At 37.2% G+C, this 24,571-nt stretch overlaps 1 protein-coding gene across 2 annotated transcripts in view; it reads left to right on the plus strand.

Annotated features, from left to right (window-relative positions):
- DHX9 (DExH-box helicase 9) overlaps positions 1-24,571 on the plus strand; it is a 51,916-nt gene that overhangs the window by 12,172 nt on the left and 15,173 nt on the right. The window contains exons 4-15 of one of the 2 annotated variants that reach the window (XM_035010586.1): positions 6,786-6,900; positions 7,833-7,945; positions 8,538-8,686; positions 11,009-11,055; positions 12,804-12,940; positions 13,266-13,355; positions 13,451-13,612; positions 13,757-13,834; positions 14,565-14,756; positions 19,733-19,874; positions 20,333-20,415; positions 22,968-23,124. In XM_035010586.1, coding sequence (XP_034866477.1) covers positions 6,786-6,900; positions 7,833-7,945; positions 8,538-8,686; positions 11,009-11,055; positions 12,804-12,940; positions 13,266-13,355; positions 13,451-13,612; positions 13,757-13,834; positions 14,565-14,756; positions 19,733-19,874; positions 20,333-20,415; positions 22,968-23,124 — 1,465 coding nt within the window. Of the gene's footprint in view, positions 1-6,785; positions 6,901-7,832; positions 7,946-8,537; positions 8,687-10,069; positions 10,207-11,008; positions 11,056-12,803; positions 12,941-13,265; positions 13,356-13,450; positions 13,613-13,756; positions 13,835-14,564; positions 14,757-19,732; positions 19,875-20,332; positions 20,416-22,967; positions 23,125-24,571 lie in introns of those variants that run through there. The other variant, XM_035010587.1, reaches the window with a different exon arrangement.

The raw sequence follows: 24,571 nt of genomic DNA on the forward strand, positions 1-24,571 counted from the left end.
AAGTCTTGAAGGAGCGGCCTCATATAGGAGATGAACTTTTTCATTCAGCCCTGCCCCAGCTTTTGGTGGTTTCTCAAACCTCTGTTCTTGTCCAGGCAGTTCATTAATAGCTCCTTGTAGTTGAGGATGTGCTAAGATCACTCAGTGTCCCAAAGGGTAGGATCTCAGCACCTAGATTCAGGCAGACTAGAAGCCAGACCCTCAGGCAGCATCTTTTAAAAGAATGTGAATATATATAAAGTTCTGAGGTGCCAAAAGCGTAAGTCCTGCTGGCCACCAGAGCCAGGTAATCTAGAAGTGTTCCCTGGGTAGCAGTTGCAAATATTTGGGCTCCAGACGAGTGTATAATCTCCTTTTGGGGAGATACCAACAAGCTGGAACAAGGCAGAGGAAGATCACCATATGTTCCTTCAGAGCAGCTACGTAGGCAGTGTGTGCCAAACCTGAAGCCTGCCTCTGTCTGAAGCTTCAGGACAAACGAAGTGACCTCCTTCACAGAAAGACTGGGGGTATGCCTCAGTCCCCTCACTGTGCCTGGGAATGGTAGTCTGCCAAGAACTGTTGCTCCATTTGACACAGTCCCAGGGGACCCAAGAACATAAGCCCCTGTGGCAACTGGAGCCAGGTGATTGAGGGGGCATTCCTGGGTGTTAGCTGCAAAAACCAGATGCTTGTAAAGCTTTTCCTCAGGAAACACTGGCACTCTGGAACACAGTAGAAGGAGATAGCACCTTCTCTCCGAGGTCTCTGGAATACAGTCAGCCCCTAGATGCCTGTTTAATTAGAAGCCTACTCCTCAGGCCACTGTCATGATGATTAACTAAAAGTAAGCCTCCTTCACCGAAAGACACCCTCTTCCTGTGCCATGGATGTGATAGCTGTTTAAGAGCTGTCTCCAGTAAGCATGTAGCAGTCTATATTAAGCTGATGGTTGCATAAGTTCAAACCATTCTTTACTCCTCTTCCCCCCAGTGTTTTATGTATATGGTGTCCTACTTGACTACATTCTTTTATTCTGTGAATTTATTTTGTTGACTGAGTTTTTACAGAAATACTTATCTTTACTGGTTTTGTGTTTCCTACTTTTCATACTCTCACTTAACAGTCTTTCCTTCCTACTCTGAGTCCTCTTTAATATTTCTTGTAGGGCTGGTTTAGTCCTGAACTCCTTTAGCTTTTGCTTGTCTTGGAAACTCTTCATCTCTCCTTCTATTCCAAGTGATAGCCTTGCTGGGTAGAATATTCTTGGCTGTAGATTTCTTTCCCTTTCAGCACTTTGAATATCATGCCTTCTCTTCTGGCTGCCAAAGTTTCTGCTGAAAAATCCACTAAGAACCTTATGGGGGGTTTCCCTTGTATGTAACTGTCTTCTTTTCTCTTGCTGCTTTAAACATTTTTTTTCTTGGGGCGCCTGGGTGGCTCAGATGGTTAAGTGTCTGCCTTCGGCTCAGGTCATGATCTCTTCAGGTCCTGGGATCAAGCTCTGTGTCAGGCTCCCAGCTCAGCGGGGAGTCTGCTTCTGCCTTTCCCCCTGCTTGTGCTCTCTTTTTCTCAAATGAATACATCTTTAAAAAAAATTTTAAAAATTTTTTCTTTATCTCTACTTTTTGCCATTTTGATTACTGTGTCTTTTTGTGGACCTCCTTTGGTTGATTTTGTTGGGGGATCTCTGTGTCTTCTGGATCTAGATACCTGTTTCATTCCCCAGATTAGGGAAGTTTTTAGCTATTATTTCTTGAAGTAAATTTTCTGCCCCCTTTTCTCTCTCTCCTCCTTCTGGGATCCCTGTAATGTGAATGTTACTATGCTTGATGAAGTCACTGAGTTCTCTGAGTCTATTCTTATTTTGCATAATTCTTTTCTCTCATTTGTTCACCTTGATTACTTTGCATTACTGTCTTCTAGTTCATTAATTCGTTCTTCTGCTTCTTCCAGCCTGCTATTTATTCCATCAAGTGCATTTTTAATTTCAGTTGTGTTCTTCATCTCTGATTGGTTCTCTTTTATGTTTTCTATCTCTTCCTTTAAGGGTTCTCACTGATGTCCTCCACTCTTTTCTCATATTCATTGAGTTATCTTTATGATCATTATTTTAAAGTCTCTATCAGGCATGCTATTTATGTCTGTTTAACTTGTGTCTCTTGCTGTGGTTTCCCCCTGTTTCATTTGTGACCTACTTTTTGTGTCTTCATTTTGCCTAACTCTGTCTGTTTCTGTGTGTTAGGAAGGTCAGCTACATCTCTTGATCTTGAAAGTAGTGGGCAGGATGCCCACTTTTAACTAGGTGGCACTGGCCCTTCTCCACAGCAGATGCGCAGCTGTTACGGAGACCGAGCTGGCTGGGGCTGCTCTACAAAATGTCTGGAGGCAGGTGGTTAATACCCTCTTTGCCTCTACCTGCATCCTAGTTGATCAAGAACTGTAAAAAAGAAAATCCTCCCTGTTTAGTTCAGGCTGCTATCACAGAGTACCATAGACTGGGTGGCTTGTAAACAACAGAAACATATTCTCACACTCCTGGAGGCTGGGAAGTGTTAGGATACTAGGTTCTGGCTGATTTAGTGTCTGGTGAGAGCCCACTTCCTGGTTCATGAAAGGCTCTCTCAACTATATCCTCCCATGGTGGAAAAAGCAAGAGAGCTCTCTCTCTTTTTTTTTTTAATAAGTCACCAATTCCTTTTATGGGGGCTGTACCCTCATGACCTAATCCCTTCCCAAAGGCCCCACCCCCTAATACTATCACACTGGAGTTTAGGATTTGGCTATTGGGACTGTCCCTAGAATAAGCTGTACTTTGCCTTCGCAGCCCTAACCTTGGAAGAGCACTGTGCTTCATGTTATGTGCTATCTGTATAAAACAAATCCTTCAATTAGAAAGATTGAAAGTAAAGACATGAGTAAAGCTATACCAGGCAAATGAAGTACAAAATAATATCAAAGTAAACTTCAAGGAAGAAAGCAGGAAAGACAAATACTAGTTCACAATATATACCCATCTACCTAATGTTAGAAATGCTAATGTGTATATAGGCCCAACTAAAATGGTAATGTGAGAAAGTAGCAAAAAATCCTGAACATTAGGAAATTTAAACACTTGGTTCTAAATGAAAATTAAAAAGTATACACTCTTTAGGTAACAATGTCAAAACTCTGGAAGACCAAAGGAATTGTCATTTAGTCAAAGTAGTATCAAATACTTTTATTATTGCAAAAGAAATAGTTTTTTAGATGAGTAAACTGGTAATTTTCTTTTTTTTTTTTTAACTGTTAATTTTCAACTCAGGAAAATAAAACAACTAAAGGAATTAATAGAGATGAAACCAGAAATTGTAGAATTAGAATTGATGAGTAAAAATCTTAAATAACTATAAAAGATAGATAGTCCATCCCAAGTCTAATTAAGAAGATAGTAAATAACTATTGATTCATAGTCCTTTATCCAAAACCCATGTGGTGTAAGATAGGTTTGAGAATTCAGGATTTTTCATATTTTAGAAAAGTAATATGGTACACATACCGTATCTTAAATGACAACTCCAGCAAATCAGACTTTCTTGCTACATCATGTTAATGAGTTCATAAGAGAAAAGTACCTATCTACTCAGTGGTTTACTTAATAGAGGTTTAAAAAAAGCATTTGAGGGGTGCTTGGGTGGCTTCAGTTAAGCATGACCTTCCGCTTAGGTCATGATCTCTCAGGGTCCTGGGATCAAGCCTTGCGTGGGGCTCCATGCTTGGTAGGGAGTCTGCTTCTCCCTCTCCCATGACCTCCCCCCCATTCGTGCACGCATGAGCACTCTCACAAATAAAATCTTTTAAAAAATAAAATTAAATACTTATTACCAATAAAGTACTTAGGAAATGGAGTAGAAAAATACTTCTTGACGTGTTGAAAAGTATCATCTAAAAATAATAGTAGGTGTGCCTGGCTGGCTGAATTGATGGAGCATGCAACTCTTGATCTCGGGGTTCTGAGTTTGAGCCCCATTTGGGTATAGAGATTACTTAAAAATAAACTTTTAAAAATAATAAATAGCAAAAACAATAAACACTGTACTAAAAACAGCTCATAGAGCAGTGTTCAAAATGTTGAGGTGGTAAGTACATAAATGCATGCATATCTAGAAACACTAATGGAATTGTGATACACTTGGGTTTGTATTTTGTATGTCTGTTTTATATTTCTAGGAGCAATTCGTTTTGTGTATATTTACAAAAATATTGTTTCCAGTGGATTAGGGGAAAGAACTCAAAACCAGTTCTTCACTGCAGATAGTTTAAGATGCATTGAACTAGGGGAGTTTCTGTAAAGTTAAGACAAGACCAAGCACTATCACCATGAATACAGTAAATAAAAAATAAGCAGGATATGTAATAGAAAAAAATGAAGTGTAAATATCATAAAGAATTTAATTGGAAAAAATCCTATTCACTGTAATAGTGAAAATTACAAAGAACTTAAGAATATGTAGTTGGTAGGACCTTTAAGAACAATGTAACAGATTTTTACTGAAGGATAGTATCAAGAAGTCTGAAAGAGTCTGAGATTTTACCATATTTGCAGTCTGACAATTTAGCATGCTTGCAGAAGACAGAAGACTTCTGAGTGAGAGACAAAGGATGTTATTACTCATGGGATAGCAGGCAGCATCAGCTTCATGTTTGTATTGGTTCCCACGTGTCCCCAAATCTTGGGGACGATATGGAGCAGATCCGTGTGGATACTGAGGGCACAGAGAGTTTGTATTATACTTGAGGTACTTTGAGTTTAAGAAACCCTCAGTCTTATAAGGGGGCTGCTGGCAAACCTGCCACCCTCCCTATCTTTACTCATTTGGAAAAAATCTGCTCCCTATTCTGGAGGAAAATATCTCTACCTTCCAAGGTTGTTTGCTATTCAGACATCCTTGAGAAGATGTTTAAATAAGACTTGGAGAACTACAAGATATTCATGGAGAATTGTCTCAACAGATAGATGATTTGATGAAATGTAGAGCTATACTGTTTCTGGGTGGGAGGTTCCATTATCATAAGATGTCAGTTACTCTCTTGTAAGGAAGGAAGGCCGTTTTCCCCAAGTAAATTGTATATATTTTACCATTATTTAATAAAATAGAAAAGTTAATTGGGGGGGGCGCCTGGGTGGCTCAGTCAATTAAGCGTCTGTTTTTGGCTCAGGTCATGATCCTGGAGTCCTGGGATTGAGCTTCACGTCAGGCTCCCTGTTCCTCCCTCTTCCTCTGCCACTCCCCTGCTCCTCCTCTCTCACTCTCTCAAATAAATAAATAAAATCTTAAAAAAAAAATGAAAGAAAAGTTAATTAGGAAAAATAATTGCTGAAAAATAGCCAAGGAGAATTTTAAAAAGTTAGAAGTAGTAGCTGGTCCACATATTAATAATTTTAATTATTGTGAGATTATAGTAACTGTATTTACATGAAACTATCTCCAAAATGAAATATATGAAAATAATGCAGAATAGGTTTTGGACAGGAAAGGCCATTTTATGGAGGATATCATAGGCAGAAACTAGATTGGATTACACAAACAAAAAGTACCTTTTTGGGCAATAAGCATTTACAAAGTGAAAAAAGGAGAAGGACAACAAAAATTATTTGCAACTTGTATGACAAAGAGTGAAGTGAGCAGCACTGAGATGTTAAATTCTTAGAAATTAATGAGATCAGTGAATATTCAGATAAAATAATAGGCAGAGAAAATGTAAATTAAAATAGGTTGCCGTAACAAAAAACTAAGCTAATATTGGTAAAGATGTAAAAACACTTGATGTAATTCCTAGAATTGGAGAGGACGTGAGGAAATAGATTGTCAGATATATAGTGCAGGTGCAACCTTTCAGTAATGCACTATGGTGCTTTTTAAAATGTTGATGCCGGGACGCCTGGGTGGCTTAGTTGGTTAAGGGTCTGCCTTTGGCTCAGGACTTGATACCAGGGTCCTGGGATCAATGGACCCCCCCCCCAATCGGGCTCCCTGCTCAGCAGGGAGTCTGCTTCTCCCTCTCCCTCTGCCCCTCCCCCTGCTTGTCCTTAAGTGAGCATGCTCTCTCTCTTTCTTTCTAGCGTGTTCTCTCTCAAATCTTTTTAAAAAAGTAGATGTACATAAAATATTTTACATCTTGGGATGTGACATTCTCTCTGGAAATCTCTCCTGCCCGTATTCTTCTTTGTTCTCACTTGTTCGATCTCTCTTTACTTATGAGTGTGGCTTCGCCAATTAACTTTATTTAAACAGATATCTCACAGTCCCTATTTCTCTTTTGTGCTTCATTTTTTTCTATAGTATTGTATCATACTTGACATATTATGTATTTATTCATTGTTTAGCTCTGTAAGAATCAGAGTATAGCTATTTGAATAGCTCTAAGTACAGAACATCTGTTTCTTTTGTTCATTTTATCCTCAGTACCCAGAACAGTGTCTACTCTATAGAAGGTTCTTAACAGATATTTCTTGAATGTGGAATGTATTTATAAAGCTACTAAGTGGAAAAAATTTATACACCATAAACCGATCCCACTTTTTGTGGAAAAACTGTATTTGTTTACACATATAAAATCTCCAGGTAGAGAATTACAAGTAATTTTTACTACCCTTCTTTTCTGCCTCAAGTAAGGATATAATAGATTCTAGACATTGAAAACAAAGATGTTAATATTATGGGGTTAGGAGGGGGTGACACATGGACCTCCTTTAAGTATAAAAAAATTTACTACTCCCTGTGAGGATGAAATTACTGATCCTGCCTTGACTTTGCCTCTTGCAGGTAGCACCTCCTCCACCCCCAATTACTGATACACCTGACACCACAGCAACTACGGGTGGAGGTTTACCAGCAACCATGGGAGGGCCTCTTCCTCCACATTTGGCTCTTAAGGCAGGTAAGGGACTTGAATGTGTATGTATGACACGATAAGATATGCATAATCCTTCTTAGTCTTCATCTCTTTCTCATTTGGATAGAAAGATAACTACGTGAACTCATAATGTCGAGACAACCCAGGGCCTTCATAAATTTACAAATACCACCAGTGATTTCTCTTACAAAGTGTGATATAGCTTAATTCCTTACTTCATTAGCTTTTACTAATTTTTATTTCTGGATAAATTTTGCACAGGCTAGAACATTTGATTAAAGGGTCTTATTTATTGCCCTTTCTTGTTTCTAACTTATTCCTATCAAATGTATCGTAGACTTATACCTTGTGCATCCAAGGTGTTACTGAATTCTTATGTTATCAAAGCTTTTTATTGGTCTTGCCCCAGTATAGGATAGATTAACTAGGATCTTGGTCAAGTTACTTAAGTCTTAGATCCAGTATTTATGAAATGAGAATAACAGTAGTATTTATTTCATAAGATTGTTGTGAGGAATAAATTTTTAATAATCAGGCAGTATTAGGTATCTTTAGTTAGTCTGCTTTCTTACCAAGATTTAACACTTGCTTATACCTTTTCAGCTTCTTATCCCCATCACTAGTGCTAACAGGTTTCTCTCAAGGTCATATTTAGCAAAGAAGCAGTTTGAACAAATTTAATCAGTCATCAAGTTTAATCAACTTGAAAATGTATGCTAGATTGTCAGTCACTTATGATCATTGCTAGTAGCTCCCCCCATACATACCAGCCTTGAGGTTATCAATTTAGACTTATATTTCAATCATGAAACAGTTTTCAAGTAAGTCATGAAGATTTGGGGCACATTTCCAAATAATTGAGAAACTCTGCTTTCTAGTTACAGAATGCCAAAATCTAAAAATATTCTTTAAAATATTTAGGATCTTCTTAAATATTTCATTTTCTTTTCTAATAGAAAATAATTCTGGAATTGGGGCCTCTGGCTATGGTCCTCCTGGGCCCACCTGGGATCGAGGAGCCAACTTGAAGGATTATTATTCAAGAAAGGAAGAACAAGAAGTACAAGCGGTAAGGCTATCCTATCACCCTTTGTCACATACCCAGGATTGTCACTTAGTACTTGGTTCACTGCAAGACTTAAGATATTCACAACTTAATGATTTGGTGATTCTTTTAAGTCATTGTTTGAGGCTACTTGTTCACACAAGACAGTATAAACCTAAGCTACCCATTAAATCTGGTCACTAGAATTGCCTATGAAACAAAACTTTTTCTGGTGATAGAATGTATCCTCATCTGTTTTACAGGAAATGTAATTACCTTAGTAAACCTCATTTCATGAGCCCTCAAAAATGTCTTCATAGAAAAGGTTATTTTTCCACTTAATATGTTTAAAGTGTTAAAGCCAACACAAAATTTGTCAAGGTTTCTCAGGAATAATTTAAATACACAATACATTAACTAATAGCTTGTTTATACAGTAGGATCACCAGATGTAGCAAAAACTTTCTGGTTCACTTTGGTCTAGGAATAGAAACATTAAAAACAGTTTTTGCATTATAAAGGGTAGTACAAAGAAGATACTGTTATAAATTTCTGTACCTTAGATATGCATAACTAAAATTAATGCAGCCAAATTTAATTGTCATTGATTCAACAGACTTTAGAGTCAGAAGAAGTGGATTTAAATGCTGGGCTTCATGGAAACTGGACATTGGAAAATGCTAAGGCTCGTCTGAACCAGTATTTCCAAAAGGAAAAGATTCAAGGAGAATATAAGTACACCCAAGTGGGTCCTGATCACAACAGGTTTGCTTGTTTCAGTCTTTTCCTTCTATAGTAAGTTAGGGTTGTTTTATATAGTCATTGTTCTATTTTTGTGTGTGTTACCTAATTCAGTTTGTGGATTAGCAATGAATTGTGAAAAGAAGATACTTTGCCTAAGAAAAATTATCATTGATTCGTAATTAGTAGTTTACCATGATTTTTATTTAGGAGGAGGATTTTAGAAGTTCTGCAAAAATCTACTGTTTGTGTTGTTAGACTTACGAGGTTCTCATTTGTATCTGAGAGGCAAAAATCATGCCACAAGTGGTGGTTTGTCCCTGATTTAAAAAGCAGCCTGAGGTGATGAGTTTTTTCACTGTGGTATTGTTAAAGGTAGTTATAAGGATTATTTCTTTAATGGGTCAAGTTAGACACTTAAGTTCCAGAGTCTCAGACTGCATTGCATCTAGATCCAAATTTTCCTTTCGCTTTGAAAGTTGCCAGCTCTTAGAGTCCTGTTGAAGTGTTTAAGGGCTTACTGTAAAGCTGAAGGATAGCTTCAGTCATTGTATGTGAGTTAAAATAGCTTACTTTTATTCTGTTAAATATATAAAACTGAACATAAAGGGAGGTCGTTGTAACAGTTGACAGTATGTTTCTCAGCCTGCTTGCTCTTCTTCCTGAGAGCATTCCAGGGTGTAGTAATTATTACTCCCAGGAAGGCTCATACGGATTAGACACTTTCTGGGGGCACTGTATTTTTATTGGAAGAGAAAGAAGGCTATAGTGGAAACCTTCTGGTTGATTTAATTTGCTGTCCTTTATATGAAATAAATTATTCAAAATACATAAAAAGTATTTTCCTTGAAAATCAGAGTGTTCTCCCTTCGATGCATCTAGTAATCCTAAAATAATTATTACTAAAAAAAAACTTTGACGCTGTGGTCAAAATGATGTTCAGAGCATGGATCACCCTGCTTCCTGTTTGTTCAATCCTGAATTCTCAATACTTAATTTGACATCAGATTTTTTAAAACCCTCAGGTTATAAAGGAAGGATCCATTTGTTGATTTTTCTTTAGTATTTTGTCCTTCTGAACTGATGGAGCTTATTAGTAGCCCTTGGTGACTTTAAGAACAAGTAAATGTGTCTGAAGCTTGTTGTAAACATGTTTTGATACCAGTATCTTATCACTGACTCCTGATAGAAAAAGAATTGAAGAATTCAGGATATGACAATGAGGAAGGCAGAGACAATTGGGGGAGCTAGGACAGCATCTCCTTGTATGTCCTTTATTTAAAGGCATAACAGACAGCAACACCAGAGGTCTGTGTTCATACACACATGTGCTGCTGCTTAGGCTGAACTAAGCAATCACATGGAAAACTATTGTAAACTGATTTCTGGTGTCGCTGTTCCCCCTAGGTGGAGGAGAATGAGATTGAGTGCTGACTTTAAGCCTGGCTGAGAAACATACTGGCATCGGTGTCATTAATGAAAGGGTGGATGTTGTTCCCTTGAAAGCCAGTGGCCTTTGACCCCTGAAGCCGCTGTGCCTGAAGGTCAGTTCACAAGAGGTATAGGAAGGAGTCTAACATTTACTTTTTCTTAAGCCTTACCTACCTTCTATTCACAGCACAGTCAAGGCTAGAATGTACCTGAGCAGTGGAAGGATCAGAAAGCATATAGTTTTCAAAGGACAGTTTTTGCTTTATTGAAACTAAATTCATCCCCTAGAATCTGCTAGCGATTTGAGCTCTAATTTCCAAAAATATTTTGTTCCCTGGTTTAAATAAGTGTGGTATAAATAAGCTAAGTTTTTTGTTATCAAGGGCTGCTTCCAACTGCAGGCAGATACCAGACCCCTGCCTCAGGAGCCACAGATACATGCATAGTGTTTGTATGTTCATGTGTATGTGGATGTGTAGACTTAACAGATAAGTCTTTAGTGGGTGGCCCATGCAAAGCAATCTTAAAATAATCACAACCATAATTTAAAGAATTTGGGGACTGTGTTATTTCTTGGCCCCAGGCTAAATGGAAAATTCCTTTTCATTGAATGTCTTCTAGCTATTGAAACTGCAACCTTTGGAGTAAGTAAACACAGAATCTAAAACCTTAACATTTTCTTTTCGTGAACAGTTGGCTTGTCAGCTTTGATTATAGTTGTCTTGTACCATGTTGTACATTATTTGAAGTTTACATATACTTGATTCGTTCTAGGATTGAACAGAAATAAGTGTTTACAGTGGTTTTTTGCTGTGCCTTGCCTAAGCAGTTGGAAAGCCTGCCTGATTTGGGAGTCCTGGATTTAGTAATTTCTAACAGTGAAATTCCTAACCTTGTTTGTATATGTTGTTACAGGAGCTTTATTGCAGAAATGACCATTTACATCAAGCAGCTGGGCAGAAGTAAGTGTTACTGCTTCCCTGATAACTCTTGAGTCTTATATAGTGGAGTAATACATTAAAGTCTTCAGCCACATACATATAATCTTTATTAATTGAAAGAGTATTAATTGAAAGGTAGCATCCTGAGGTATTTTAGAATATTAGTAATTACATGAATTCGAGGGCCCAGTTTCCCAGTTTGCAGGTGAAAAAAAAAAAGATTGTGCTAGTATTTATTTCAAAGGGTAAGAGATGGTAGGTAGGCTAATTAGGAATCTGCCAGCCAGACAGCTCTAAAACATTTTTTTTTAATCTTTAATCAGGTAGTTAGGTGTAAAATTTAGAAAGTAGAGTAAATGTAGAGTAGATGATAGCATTTGAAGCCCCAGGGTGGATGTGTAGCATTTAAGAGTCTTAGAGTCAAGAAGAGGTGTAAAAGTTACCCTGAGGAAACAGGAATGGATTTGGGGGGTATTCATAAAGGAAGTGAAAAGGTAAAGCTATAATCCTGTATTCTCTATTCTTAGTAAGTTTACAACAGGCAGTGTGTGATGCTTGAAAGTAAGGAACTAGTTTACTGGTTTTGTTATTAACATTGCTGGGACCCCGTTAACTTACCTGCAAATTGAGAGAAACGGCCTAAGATTCTTTTCAGCTTGAGAATTCTGCAACTAACACTAAGGATTTAAATTTATAGTGTATGAAAGACTTTCCTCATAAAATCAAACCTTCAAATGAATCATCAAGAGATGGTGTTGAATTTTTTTATCCTAGACTTTAAAAATAAAACTTTGAGTAGATGGGATGTTAAGAGAAGAGGATAAAGGCAGTCCAACTTGTTGTGCCGTTGATCTGACTTTCAGAATTAATTTGACTAAATTGGCTAGTAGGCCTAAAAGTATCTGTGCCCCTTCCTTACCTTATGTCATCTCCTAAAGCTGAATGATACTGGAGGAGAAGACACTTTGTATTAGCATTTTCTTGAAGAATTTGAGTAGTTGCTGGCTTCAGTCTGATGCCAGGATAAGCAAATTATAGGCCTCTGGCCAAATACAGCCCATTACCTGTTCTATAAACAAAATTTTATTAGAACACAGCTACACTTGTTTGTGTCAGGGGCTAGCAAACTTTGATAAAAGGCTAGATCGTAAATATTTTAAGCTTTGCAGGTCACATATATCACCCATTGTTATTTTTGTCTTATTTTTACAACCCTTTAAAAATAAGCCATTTTTAGTTCCTGGGCCCATAGTTTGTAAAACCTTAGTTTATGTGTTGTCTATGGATGCTTTCACGCTAGGCAGAGTTGAGTGGCTGTGATAGACACTATGTGGCCTGCCAAGCCTAAACTATTCATTATCTTACTCTTTATGGAAGATTGCCAACTCCTGGTCTAAGTAACCACTTTGGACCCATTTTCATTTCTTGCCTTGTTTCGCTTTTCAAAAATTAAACTACGTTTTCTTTCTTTGTTTTAACACTAGATGATATTAATAATGACAACTTGGTTGAAATAGGTTTTCTGCTTTTATAATGATTTGTCTGTGTCTTAGTATCTGCCTGTGATCAAGATGGTTATTTAGTCAGTATTGCTGTTAATGGAATTGCTTTTGGTTAGCAGTTAACATGAAAAAGAACTTAAGAGTCTGTAACATACTCTGTATTTTAGGGGACTTTTGTACCTAAGCCCCTAGTTGCCTATGATGAGATGTTTCTTTACTAGGATGATTTATCCTTTCATCTTTAGTAATCCTGAACTTAAATTATAGGGATTTTCGCACGTGAACATGGATCAAATAAAAAACTGGCAGCACAGTCCTGTGCCCTGTCACTTGTCAGACAACTCTACCATCTTGGAGTAATTGAAGCTTACTCTGGACTTACAAAGAAGAAAGAAGGAGAGACAGTGAGTCTTTAGACTTAGTAGCCCGGAGGGAATGATTCAATTTAGTTTTTGATTTGGCTAAAGAAGTTTAATTCATAGTTCTTGGAATCTTAACCTTAAGAAATGGAAATGGCCTGACTAATCATCTGTCTGGCATGATACTGTGTTTGAGTAGACAATGAGTAAATAATCATCAGTCAGTTTTACACGATGAGGAACTGACTTACTGGCTTCAGGAATATTGTAGACCTAGTGCTGATTGCATGCTCTTAGCCCTGCTATAGTAGATTTGAGTAGTGTTCATGTGTATGTTAACATAATTTTCATGGCTATCCTTTTTCTGTAGGTGGAGCCTTACAAAGTTAACCTCTCACAAGATTTAGAACATCAGCTGCAAAACACCATTCAGGAGCTAAATCTTGAGATCGTGCCCCCAGTAAGCATACAGTTAATTTAGTACACCTTTGTATTGAAAATTTCTAGTCCGATAAGCGACTGGTATTATTTTTTGTTTTTCTTATTTTTTAATAGCCTGATGATCCTTTTATGCCTGTCGTACTGAACCTTGGCAAATTGGCTCACTTTGAGCCATCCCAGCGACAAAACCAAATGGGCGTGGTTCCTTGGTCACCTCCACAATCCAATTGGAATCCTTGGACTAGTAGCAACATTGATGAGGGGCCCCTGGCTTATGTGAGTGCAACATTGTTTTTGAGCTCAGACTCTTGTGTTTTATTTTTTAATATATTTTATTAAAAAGCCCAGATTTTTAAAAATGTTTTCAGTTTGAGGCTAAGTTATGTGCTTTTGTTTGACTGTTGCCTTCTCATTTTATAGGCTACTCCAGAACAAATAAGTATGGACCTCAAGAATGAGTTAATGTACCAGCTGGAACAGGATCACGATTTGCCAGCAGTAAGTCAGTGAAGTATTTAGACATATGGTGCCCAGAGCTTTAGAACTTTCTAGGTATGGGCAAAAGAACAGTGAATAATGTATTTTGCTCTTTCTAGGGAGGTGGATCCAAAGGTATTTACCAAACCTCTAATTGTGTAGTTACCTCTGAGGTTAATTTTTTGGGGTTAAGGGCCTGGGATTCTTAGTTAATGTAAATGGAGAGATTTGGGGAATAACTTTTTTTTTTGGCATTTTTCACTATTTTTTGAGTAAAACAACATTAAAATGTAAGAAGGGGAATGTGTATGGAATGTTCAGGGAGAAAGGAGGAAAACAAGAGGGTAGACAAGGCCACAATATAGATTCTTCAGAAATTCAGGGAAGAGAGGCAGTTCTGTTAGAGATATAAATATATGCATTGTTTTATGAAAAAATATATTTTGAGTATGAAGCCAGTGGAAAGGAATGTTTTTATAGAGATGGGAAATTTTTTTTAGGATTAAGAGAGTTGCTTCTAATGTATATGTTGGTAAAACTTTGACTGCCATGGAGCTTTCGTAAAACAGATTTTAGGGGTACCTGGGTGGCTCACCTCGTTCGTCATCTGACTCTTGGTTTCAGTTTGGGTCATGATCTCTCAGGGTCGTGAGGTTGAGCCCCGTGTCGGGCTCTGTGTTCAGTGTGGAATCTACTTAAGATTCTCTCCCTCTGCCCCTCCCTTCATCTCTTTCAAAAAAAAAAAAAAAAGATCTTACAGGAGAGAGAGTTGCTGCCTGTGAAGAAATTTGAAAGTGAAATCCTGGAAGCAATTAGTCAAAATTCAGTTGTCATTATCCGAGGCGCTACTGGATGTGGTAAAACCACACAAGTTCCACAGTTTATTCTAGATGACTTCATCCAGAATGATAGAGCAGCAGAGTGTAATATTGTAGTAACTCAGGTAAGTAGTAAGCCAGCTTACAAGGTATGTGTCTCGTGTTGATAGAGTTTGAGAGGTGGAAACACCTAGAGGCCAGGCTATTTTTAATTCTTTTATTAACTCCCCTCGGTAGCCACATTAGGCTCTTTAAAATTAAAAAAAGAAGAAGAATTTAAGTCTTGTTCTAATTTTCAGTGATAAGCTGAACTGAACCATGGGAGCGATTCTTTTTGTCTGGGCTAGAGAGGGACTCTTTGGGCCTAGAATCAGACAAGACTAAGGATACTTTCTCCCCAAGTTCACATGCAAGTCTTGCTCCTCTCCATCTTACCGTAATACTCAGAGCAAGAATAGGCAAGCTAACAAAACAGTTAACGGTTGACTCTAACTGAATGCTTAAAGTATGCCAGGTTCTGTTTTAAACATCTGGTATTTTTTAGGCTCATATAAAGTTTATTATGATTCTAAGATGTACATATTATTTTATTTAGTATTTCTCCTGCAATAAATTAAGGCACAAAGAGTTAAGTAAATTGCCCAAGTTATTAACACAGGATGTAGTGGAACTGGGATTCAAAACGAAACAATTTGCCTTTGGGCTTCTTTCTTTTAACTACTACATTATATTACCTTACCAGCAATTAGTGATGCCTGTGAATTTGTCCCAGAGCTTAGGGAAAAGCTAATTACTCTTCCAAGCCTTCTCAGGTTAAAGCAGTTCCCATCAGCTCTAACCCTGTACTTTTGGCACCTAGAAGGAGACCATTGCATAGAAGCCAGATACCACCTGTCAGGCTGCCTCAGACCTTGACTTAGAATCTGATGCTTAATCTGGGGCACATAATTGATCCTTGGGGAGGAGTAGTGAATCTCAGAGTAGCCAGAATTGTTTGTGCCTATGCATTTATGTGTATACATACAAATCATATTTTTTAAAATTTCTGAAATTGAAGTAGATCTTATAATCAGTGTCTGTGTTTGATATGATAGTTGGGTTTTTTGGCCTAAAAAATATTACTGAAGGAATGAATGTTGCATTTAAAATCAGTGCTATCTTAGGCTTAAAAAACATGATAGGTCTATATTTTTCTGGGAAAGGACCCTCAGCTTTCTTCTCAAAATGTTCTTTGATTATCCTTCCCACTCCCAAAACTGGCTCTGAATCCTTTGCCTCATAGTGAAAGTTCCAACCCCAAGTACTATGACCAATAAAATGTCTTTGCTCTTTTTTTTGTTGTTTGTTTTTTTGTTAATATCCTTGCTCTTAATGCTTACCTGTCTTACACGAGATACATTGTTTAGAAGCAGCGTATGTTGTTTAGAAGAGGAGTCCTTTGGGGTGCCTGGGTGGCTCAGGTCATGATCATAGAGTCCTGGGATCGAGCCCCGTGTTGGGCTCCCTGCTCATCGGGGAGTCTGCTTCTCCCTCTCCCTCTGCCTCTCCCCCTGCTGCTTGTGCTCTCTCTCTCAATCAAATGAATAAATAAAAAAAATCTTGGGGGGAGAAAAAGGAGTCTTGAGCTCTGCTTTGCCCTCCTTCCTTACTACCACTTTCCACTTTTAATCTCAAAAGCAGTTCAGTCGTATAGGAAGAGATGCAGAATTCAGCAGATGAGCTGAAAACCTATGTTCTCAGAAGTTGTTCGCATGTCATGAGTAGAATAAAATCACTTCTGCTCAAGTGAGAAGGTGTTTTTTTCCACTAGCCATCTAATAAATATCAAAGCCAGGTTAATTTAGCCAAAAATGGCTTTTGTGTGTTCTAGACAAAATAGGCTTTTGTTATTATAGTCTTAAACTTAGTATAATTTGCTACTATTTTGTGTCCTTTCCCAGATAATTTGGACATTTCTAGTGGCTTTATCTGTGAAATGTACAGGTTTCGATATATATGCTGTAACAAATGTAAGCAGTGAGCTATAGGGTGAAATGAAATGTTATTTTACTTCTTTGCATTTGAAAACAGTTTTCACTTCTCTATTGGTCCTCTTTTACTTATATTCCTTCATAAAGTAAGAGAATCATGAAGTTGAAAAATACTTCAGAGAATTCCATCTTTTTTCTCTGGGTAGAATGTTCATAATAGGTGGTCACTTAATAGGTGGTCACTTATGCCTGAAAATTTCCATCCATGTGGGAATGTGTAGCTTGTGTTCTGATTTTGGACAAATGACTCTGAACTGTCAGTCATAATGAATCTTTGTCCTAGTGCTTGTCCCAAAATCAGTCTCTGATACATTTTTCCTGTAATGTCTTTAAAAGTTTAAAAAATTCTGTGGGGTCCTAGTATGTTTCCTTTGTCTTACAAACATCTATAGTTCAGCCCGGGAGATAGGCTTTAAGACTCCATTAACCACATTTGAATGCATTGACATCATACCTGGAATATAAAAGATGGACCTGAGCATACTGATTGGTCATTGTAGAATACAGTTTTTAATACTCTTAATTTTTTTTTTTTAAGATTTTATTTATTTATTTATTTGAGAGAGAGAGAGAGAAACAGCATGAGAGGGGATAGGGTCAGAGGGAGAAGCAGGCTCCCTGCTGAGCCGGGAGCCCGATGTGGGACTCGATCCCAGGACTCCGGGATCATGACCTGAGCCGAAGGCAGTCGCTTAACCAACTGAGCCACCCAGGCGCCCAATACTCTTAATATTTTTAATAATATAAAGTATTCCAGGGGTACCCAGGCAGCTCAGTTGGTTAAGTGTCTGCCTTCGGCTCAGGTCATGATCCCAGGGTCCTGGGATCCAGCCAGTGCAACGGGCTCCCTGCTCAGTGGGGAGTCTACTTCTCCCTCACCCTCTGCCCTCCTGCCTCCACTTGTGCATGTCCCCCACGCCCCAAATAAATAATATCTTTAAAAGAAAAAATTTAAAAATACATAGTATTCTGTTAAGGCAATCTGAGATAGCATTTGTTTCTTTAGCCGTTTGAATGAATAGTCCTCTTGATACTGAATCGTGTACATAGTGAAGGAAATGTGGCCCATAGTGCTTCTGAAGATTGTTGTTTTAGAACCGCTTATGTTAATTGTAACCTCCATTATGGATGGCTTTCTTGAGTCTCTTAGGACAGCTGTATTGGGGGGCCATATAGAGTTAAGAACTACAATAGGTACTGGTTAGGGAATATGCCATCTGCTGTCCATAGTCATTTTAGAAGGCTGGAAAATATAAGGATCGTAAACCTGAAAGTAGCCCCAAGGAGATAAAAGCAACCCCCAGGTACCCAATAGCATATGAATATACCTCCAAGGAGTCAAATAACCTCATAGATTTGAAGTTCTTCTAGAAGCCAGCTATTTAGTAGGAGTATTGAAAACTTCAGGAAAGAAAAATAGAGCAAGGAGATGAGTGGTGTCAAGAATTTATGATATTTAGGATGCCTGGGTGGCTCAGTCGGTTGAATGTCTGCCTTCAGCTCGGGTCATGATCCCAGGGTCCTGGGATTGAGCCCTGCATCGGGCTCCATGCTCAGCAGGGGTTTTCTTCTCCCTCTACCCTTCCCCCCACTGCTCGTGATCTCTCTTTCTCACTCTCTCTCAAATAAATACTTCTTGAAAGGTCCCAGAAAACACTGTATTTTGTACGTTTAGTGGAGTATCATTTTTACATTTCCTGATGTAAGTATATAGTCGAACTCTTCTTTTGAGAGCAAAATACAGAGCTCAGTTCTTCATGTAACACTTAACAGTTAGTGAGGTGCAGAGTACAGGTCAGTAGTGGTCAGTAAAAGCATAGCTCAGCAAGTTAAGGCGCATAAACCAGAGTATAAGCTCTGGAAAACTCGACACCATGTGTTTCAAGAAGGCATCTTTTAATTCCTTACCTTTGTGGACAAGATGAATATAAACTAGGTGATTGTATACTTATCTATATTTGTTATTAGCCCCGTGCCCTACAGGACTCTTAAATTAGGGATATAAAAATTAATAAATCATGTTTTGTATTGATTCAAAAAATATTAATAGCTTTAGTGAAGTTACTGAGGTTTTGTTTTGGACTTTTTTTAAGATTGTTATTACTCTCTGATTTCCTAGTCATGTCATACCTGGGATAACATCATATTGGTATTTAAATATGAAACTCAGAAAAAGTTTTCTCAAGCAAGGAACTAAAGTACAACCTGTCATCAAGAACTTTGACAAAATTAAATTCAAGGCAACTTAGAAGCATTCAGTCTTTATAAATCTGCATGTACCTCCATATCTATACCTTCAGGACATCGTAATAGCCATAGTATCCACCAAGTAAATACTGTTTTGTGTACTTACAAGAATACGGAATACTTCAGAAAATTTTATTTTCAGAAAAATTAAGGTCCAACACTTAAAACATTAACAGCATTCCTCTTGGGTTTGCCATATTTATTGCTGGAAGCAGTAATACACACTCTTTTCCTCGCTATATAAGCTCGTCAAGAACAAGAATGATTTCATCTAGTTTTCTGTCTCTAGCACTGTCTGTAGCACCTAATGCAAATATGCGATGAATAGTTACTTTATGAGTTAATAAAATGATTGAATGAAAGGTGGCCATAGTAAATATGGCAAAGAAGGAGCTTATTTACCTTCCTAATACTTAACACAGTTCAGTTAAATAATTTTTTACATGTGCCTTCACTTTGGTGTAGGCAGTTATAAGAACTCCCAATGTGCTGTCCCCTTCCCTACTGGAAAATTACTCTGAATATTAAGAGTTTGGGCCAATGGTGAAAACATTTTATTTTCTGTAAAAACCTGAGAATTATTTTATATACGAAATGAAAAACAGCATTTTAAGAGTCTGCCATAGAATTAAGTGGTAATTTTTTGTTCTGATTTATTCTAATTAACTTTGGAGCTTTCTAAGAAAGATCATTACTATTATTTGTGTTGATTGCTGAGCTGGCAGTGGGACAGATATACTTCAGTAATTTAATAACCCTGATGAACAAGTGTAAGTAATTTGGTAGCTTTCAGTCACTTTTTTTTTTTTTTTCCCTTGTCTCAGCCCAGGAGAATAAGTGCAGTTTCTGTGGCTGAGCGAGTTGCCTATGAGAGAGGAGAAGAGCCTGGAAAAAGCTGTGGCTACAGTGTTCGATTTGAGTCTGTCCTTCCTCGCCCTCATGCCAGTATAATGTTTTGTACTGTTGGTCAGTAATTTGTTTTATTTTGGTCTTTGACTTGGAGTTTATATTGTGTTATTTATGAAGAAACTTGGTAACGGTGCAGAGTGGCTAAAAATAAGAAGTCAAGGAGCCAGTCTCAGAATTCTCGTTTCAGTAGAACTTGTGGCACTTTTTCTCTAAATGGAGAGCGTTATGTTACCGCTGGTTATTGTAGCTTAGAGAAGATAAAATCTGCTTAGTTTACTAGAGTTACGTCTTTTAATACTCTTTTCATTAAACAAATGTGTTTCAGAACACACTGTTACCTTTTTAACAGTTTAAATATACAGATTACTGTTTCTTCCCTAAAATGATGCTGGGGTTCTATTAACTGAAGCACAGTTGATTGTCTAGAAGTTTGTTTCTTCACACATTTTTATACCTCCCTACTTTAATCAACATAGAAACTCATCTCCAGTTGTTCTGCTCATTTCCTTTTCCAGGTGTGCTCCTAAGAAAATTAGAAGCAGGCATTCGAGGAATCAGTCATGTAATTGTAGATGAAATACATGAGAGAGACATAAATGTAAGTAACTTGAGAGTTAACAGTAACGTACTAATACTAATATTCTGAATAAAAAAGTCAAAGTAGAATGTCTTCCTTTTTCCCACTTTTTACATCTTCTATCAAAATCAGGAGCTTCAGTCACTAAGATACTGGACACCTGTTTTTAGCAAGGCAAATAAACCTTTTTTGTTGTTAACTGCATAGAATGCTGAAAGTCCTCTTGTTTAAGTATCATTGCAGTGATCAGTAAGAGCATAATTCAACAGCTGAACTGTTTATGACTGAATCATTGATAGAATTTTAATTAGTTTTTCTTTGAACTGGAGATTTATCTGGGATAAATTTTGTAAGTTTTAAATTCCGTGTAATTAGGAATGTCTTTTTGGATGTTTGTAGCTCTCATCTTTTCAGGTATTAATGATAATCATGCCAAATTAGGAAGAAACTAAAATTTATTTCATAACCCTTCCCTTTTTTGGTATTTGGCAAAATTTGTATACAATTACTATATAATTGTGTAATTTGAAGGTTGATAGCCTAAAGCAATGATTTGTTTTTATGCCGCTATTTTACATATCCAAACAAAGGTGTCAGTGAATAGGCAATACGTATACGTCATTCAAACTGTTACCACGCTGCTATTGTTCAAAACATTTATTGGAGCACCTTCTCTTTAGAAAATACTTGTATAGCTGTTGTTGCTAATCATCTTTACTTTGGCAAAACTTTGACCTTTATGGTTGGGCTAAAACAAGTAAGAAAGTTTGGTTTATTAGATAGCTTCTAAAATCGGAAATTTAACTTTTCAGTGGGATAAAATTTTTGCTGTTTTTGTCATTTAGAATCTCTTGAAAACTAGTTCTTTTCCTGATTAACTTAATCAAAATGAAATGTTTCAATATTGTCTTCACTAGCATGGTAACATACCAGTGTTTTTAGAGTTTATCCCAAATCTTAACTGGACGCATCATGGATCATCACTATTTTCCTAAAAAAATAATAATAATAATAAGCGTTTTGGTCAACTTTCCTTCAAAGACTGTCAGGTCTATACAAATGTACCGTTCACAGGGAACAATGAAAAAATGCCTTTGTAGAAACTTTTAATATTCTCTTTCAGATGAACCTTATCCTAAATTATTCAACCTAGAGACCAATTATTATAAATAATAGGGAATAGGAAAATTTAACAATGCGGCTGGATGAAAAGGTTAATTACAAAAGTCAGTTGTGTTTTATGTATTATAAACAAACAGCTAGAAAACAACTCAAAAGATAACCACTGGAATAGTCAGAATGTCAAGTACTTCAGAATAAATCAACCCTATAGATATCACTTCTCCCCAAGTTGATCCAGTTTGAATGCAGGCCTAATCAAATTCCCATCAAGGTTTTTCATAGAATTTAATAGACTGATTATGAATACTTACAGGGAAGATTTATGGCCAAAAATAACCAGGATTTCTGGAGAAGAGCAGAATGGCTTGTCTTGGCTTTACAGATCTCAGGATGTAATTCAAAGCTATAATAATTGAGATAGTACATGGATTGACAGTTTGAGCACTGAATTATTCAGAATGTGGAAACAGATGGTGCATTGAATGCAGTGTTGGTATAAGAGTGATGGCATGTCAGGAAAGGGGAGTGGGTTCTTCATTAAACTGAGCTGGAAACAAATGGTCATCATAAGGAAATAGTTGCAGTTGGATCATTGCCTCCTATCCAAATACAAGAATCAATTCCAGACAGATGAAGGACTTAAATGCCAAAGCAATTTTAAAAATCATAAGTAAAAAATAGAAGTAAACATTAGACAGCACTGTCCAGTAGAAATATATATATATTTCCATATATACTTTCTCTCTGTATATTGTATAGGTACTTGTACATGAGAGATAACATGTTGGATAACATGAGAGAGGAAAGGAAGAAAAAATAAAAGTAAACCTCTAGACAGCACTGTCCAAAAGATATATATATATATATATAGTATAGGTACCTGCATAGATGAGAGAGGAAAGGTATATGAAAAGGATTAATAAGATTCAGGATGGTTTTCTCTAGGTGAGGGAGGCGGTGATGGGCAAGAGGGCCACACACCCAGAGAAAAGTTTTTTGTCAGAGCTGTAGCTTTCATGTTGTTTGGTAGGTAGATGGATACTTTACCTTATTAAGTTATAACTGTTTTGGCCATTATTTTGTTTGAACCAAATAAGACCTTTTCAGCATTTTTAAGATTAGCTTTGCAGGTGGTTGGATAACTGAGTTTTGGTTCATCATGACTTTCCCTCTTCCCTAGTTAAAGTTTGTATGCCTACGAATATAAATTTCACTGGAAATTTTCAGATGAATTCTTTGCTCTCATTAATTTTTTTTCTCTTCCCTTCTATTAGGCTACAACTATTCTTAAAAATACTACTGAATCCCACATTAACCCTTTATCTTTCACTTCTGCAAGCCACCAAAGAAACTGAATTTCAGTGATTTCTGCATAACACAAGAAATCTCTTGGGTGTCTCTTAATTAGCATGAACTTCTTCAGCAATTTTTTTTCATTTGTGTTTTAATAGACCGACTTCCTTTTGGTAGTGTTGCGTGATGTGGTTCAGGCTTACCCTGAAGTTCGCATTGTTCTCATGTCTGCTACTATCGACACCAGTATGTTCTGTGAATATTTCTTCAATTGTCCCATCATTGAAGTTTATGGGAGGACTTATCCAGTTCAAGGTAAATAGTTTGGAGGTGGGGTGGGAGGGTGAACATCTTTTATGCGTTGGTGTTTGGATTTTCTTAATCTTGGAGATTGGAGTAATAGTTCAAAACACATTTAAAATACAGGCCAAAGTAGAATATCAAATGCATCATAACTTTCTTGGGCTCTTACTCAAGCAGTAGTGAGTACAATCTGGGGAGCAAGAACAAGTTTCATTCATTACTTGAGGACTTGGCATATCCAGTAAATTTCCTGCCTTTTCCTTATAGCCAAAGATAACTTTCAGAATTATATACTGTCCAGTGTAAATCAATATGGCCTATAGATGTTTATGGGAAATACTATTAAAAAGTTTAAGCAGCGAGAGTCAACTTACAAGAGAATCTGAGAGCCAAAGCAGGCATGTGTTAAAATGATACTAAGGTGAGTGTGTCAAGATCAACTATTTTTGATAGGTAAAAGAGTATTTCTGATAGGTAAGAGCTCCTTTACTTTCTTCTCTTTTTCTTTTTAGATTTATTATTAATTAGAGAGAGAGCACGTAGGCCAACTAGAGCAAGGGGAGGGGCAGAGGGGGAGGCAGACTCTCCGCTGAGTGCAGAGCCTGAGAAGCCTGAGGACAAGGGGCTTGATCTCCCCAGAGATCATGACTTGAACCGAAACCACAAGTATGATGTTTAACTGACTGAGCCACCCAGGCGCCCCACTCCTTTACTTTCTTCAGAGTATTTTATCACCATTTTTTAGGATAATTATCTAATAGCTTGGTTAAAAAAGTGAATTCTAGCACAAATTGAGGGCATGAAAATAAGCTAAAAAATTTGCTGTGTGGGTATGAGATGATAAATGGTTATGTCAGGGTACTATTTTTTAAAATTCAGAAGTAAGGGTAGCTCTACAATAAAAGGCAGTGCAGTTGTATCTTGTGAGGGGACAGGTTGACAGTTGTAAAACTGTTTACATGTATACTGTGATTGAAAAAATAAGTGGATGACAGATGGGGGAGCCAGGTTTACTGTGGGAGCGAGAGGCTATAGGTAAGTAGGGAAGGCTTGAATGAACCATGTGGTGTATGATTACATGTGGAAACATCAGTAAGAAGTCATGTTCAGATACAAGTGAATAGATAGAGAAATAATTAAAATATGTATGGATACATGGGTGAGTGTGCTTGCATACATTTCCTAGCTCTTTCTGCTGACCACAGTGATGGAGACAGAGGGACACAGGAGCCAACCTGAAAGAGCTGGAGTAATTTGAACAAAAATAAATAAAGTAATACAATACTGGATTATAACCCTAAGGATAAATACCCATGAGTCCATATGGTGGTTGAATAAATAAATGGGTAATAAAGACACATCTCTCATATGGAATAATTCTAAAAAAATTACAGATATCTCCCTCTTACCTCAAAAAAGTGAGGCTTACCTCCCTGTCCCTTGAGTGTCTTGTGTTTAA

This window comes from Mirounga leonina, unplaced genomic scaffold (genome assembly GCF_011800145.1).
Source record: "Mirounga leonina isolate KUSES-001 unplaced genomic scaffold, KU_Mleo_1.0 Mir_154, whole genome shotgun sequence".
In the NCBI taxonomy this organism is placed as follows: domain Eukaryota; kingdom Metazoa; phylum Chordata; class Mammalia; order Carnivora; family Phocidae; genus Mirounga; species Mirounga leonina.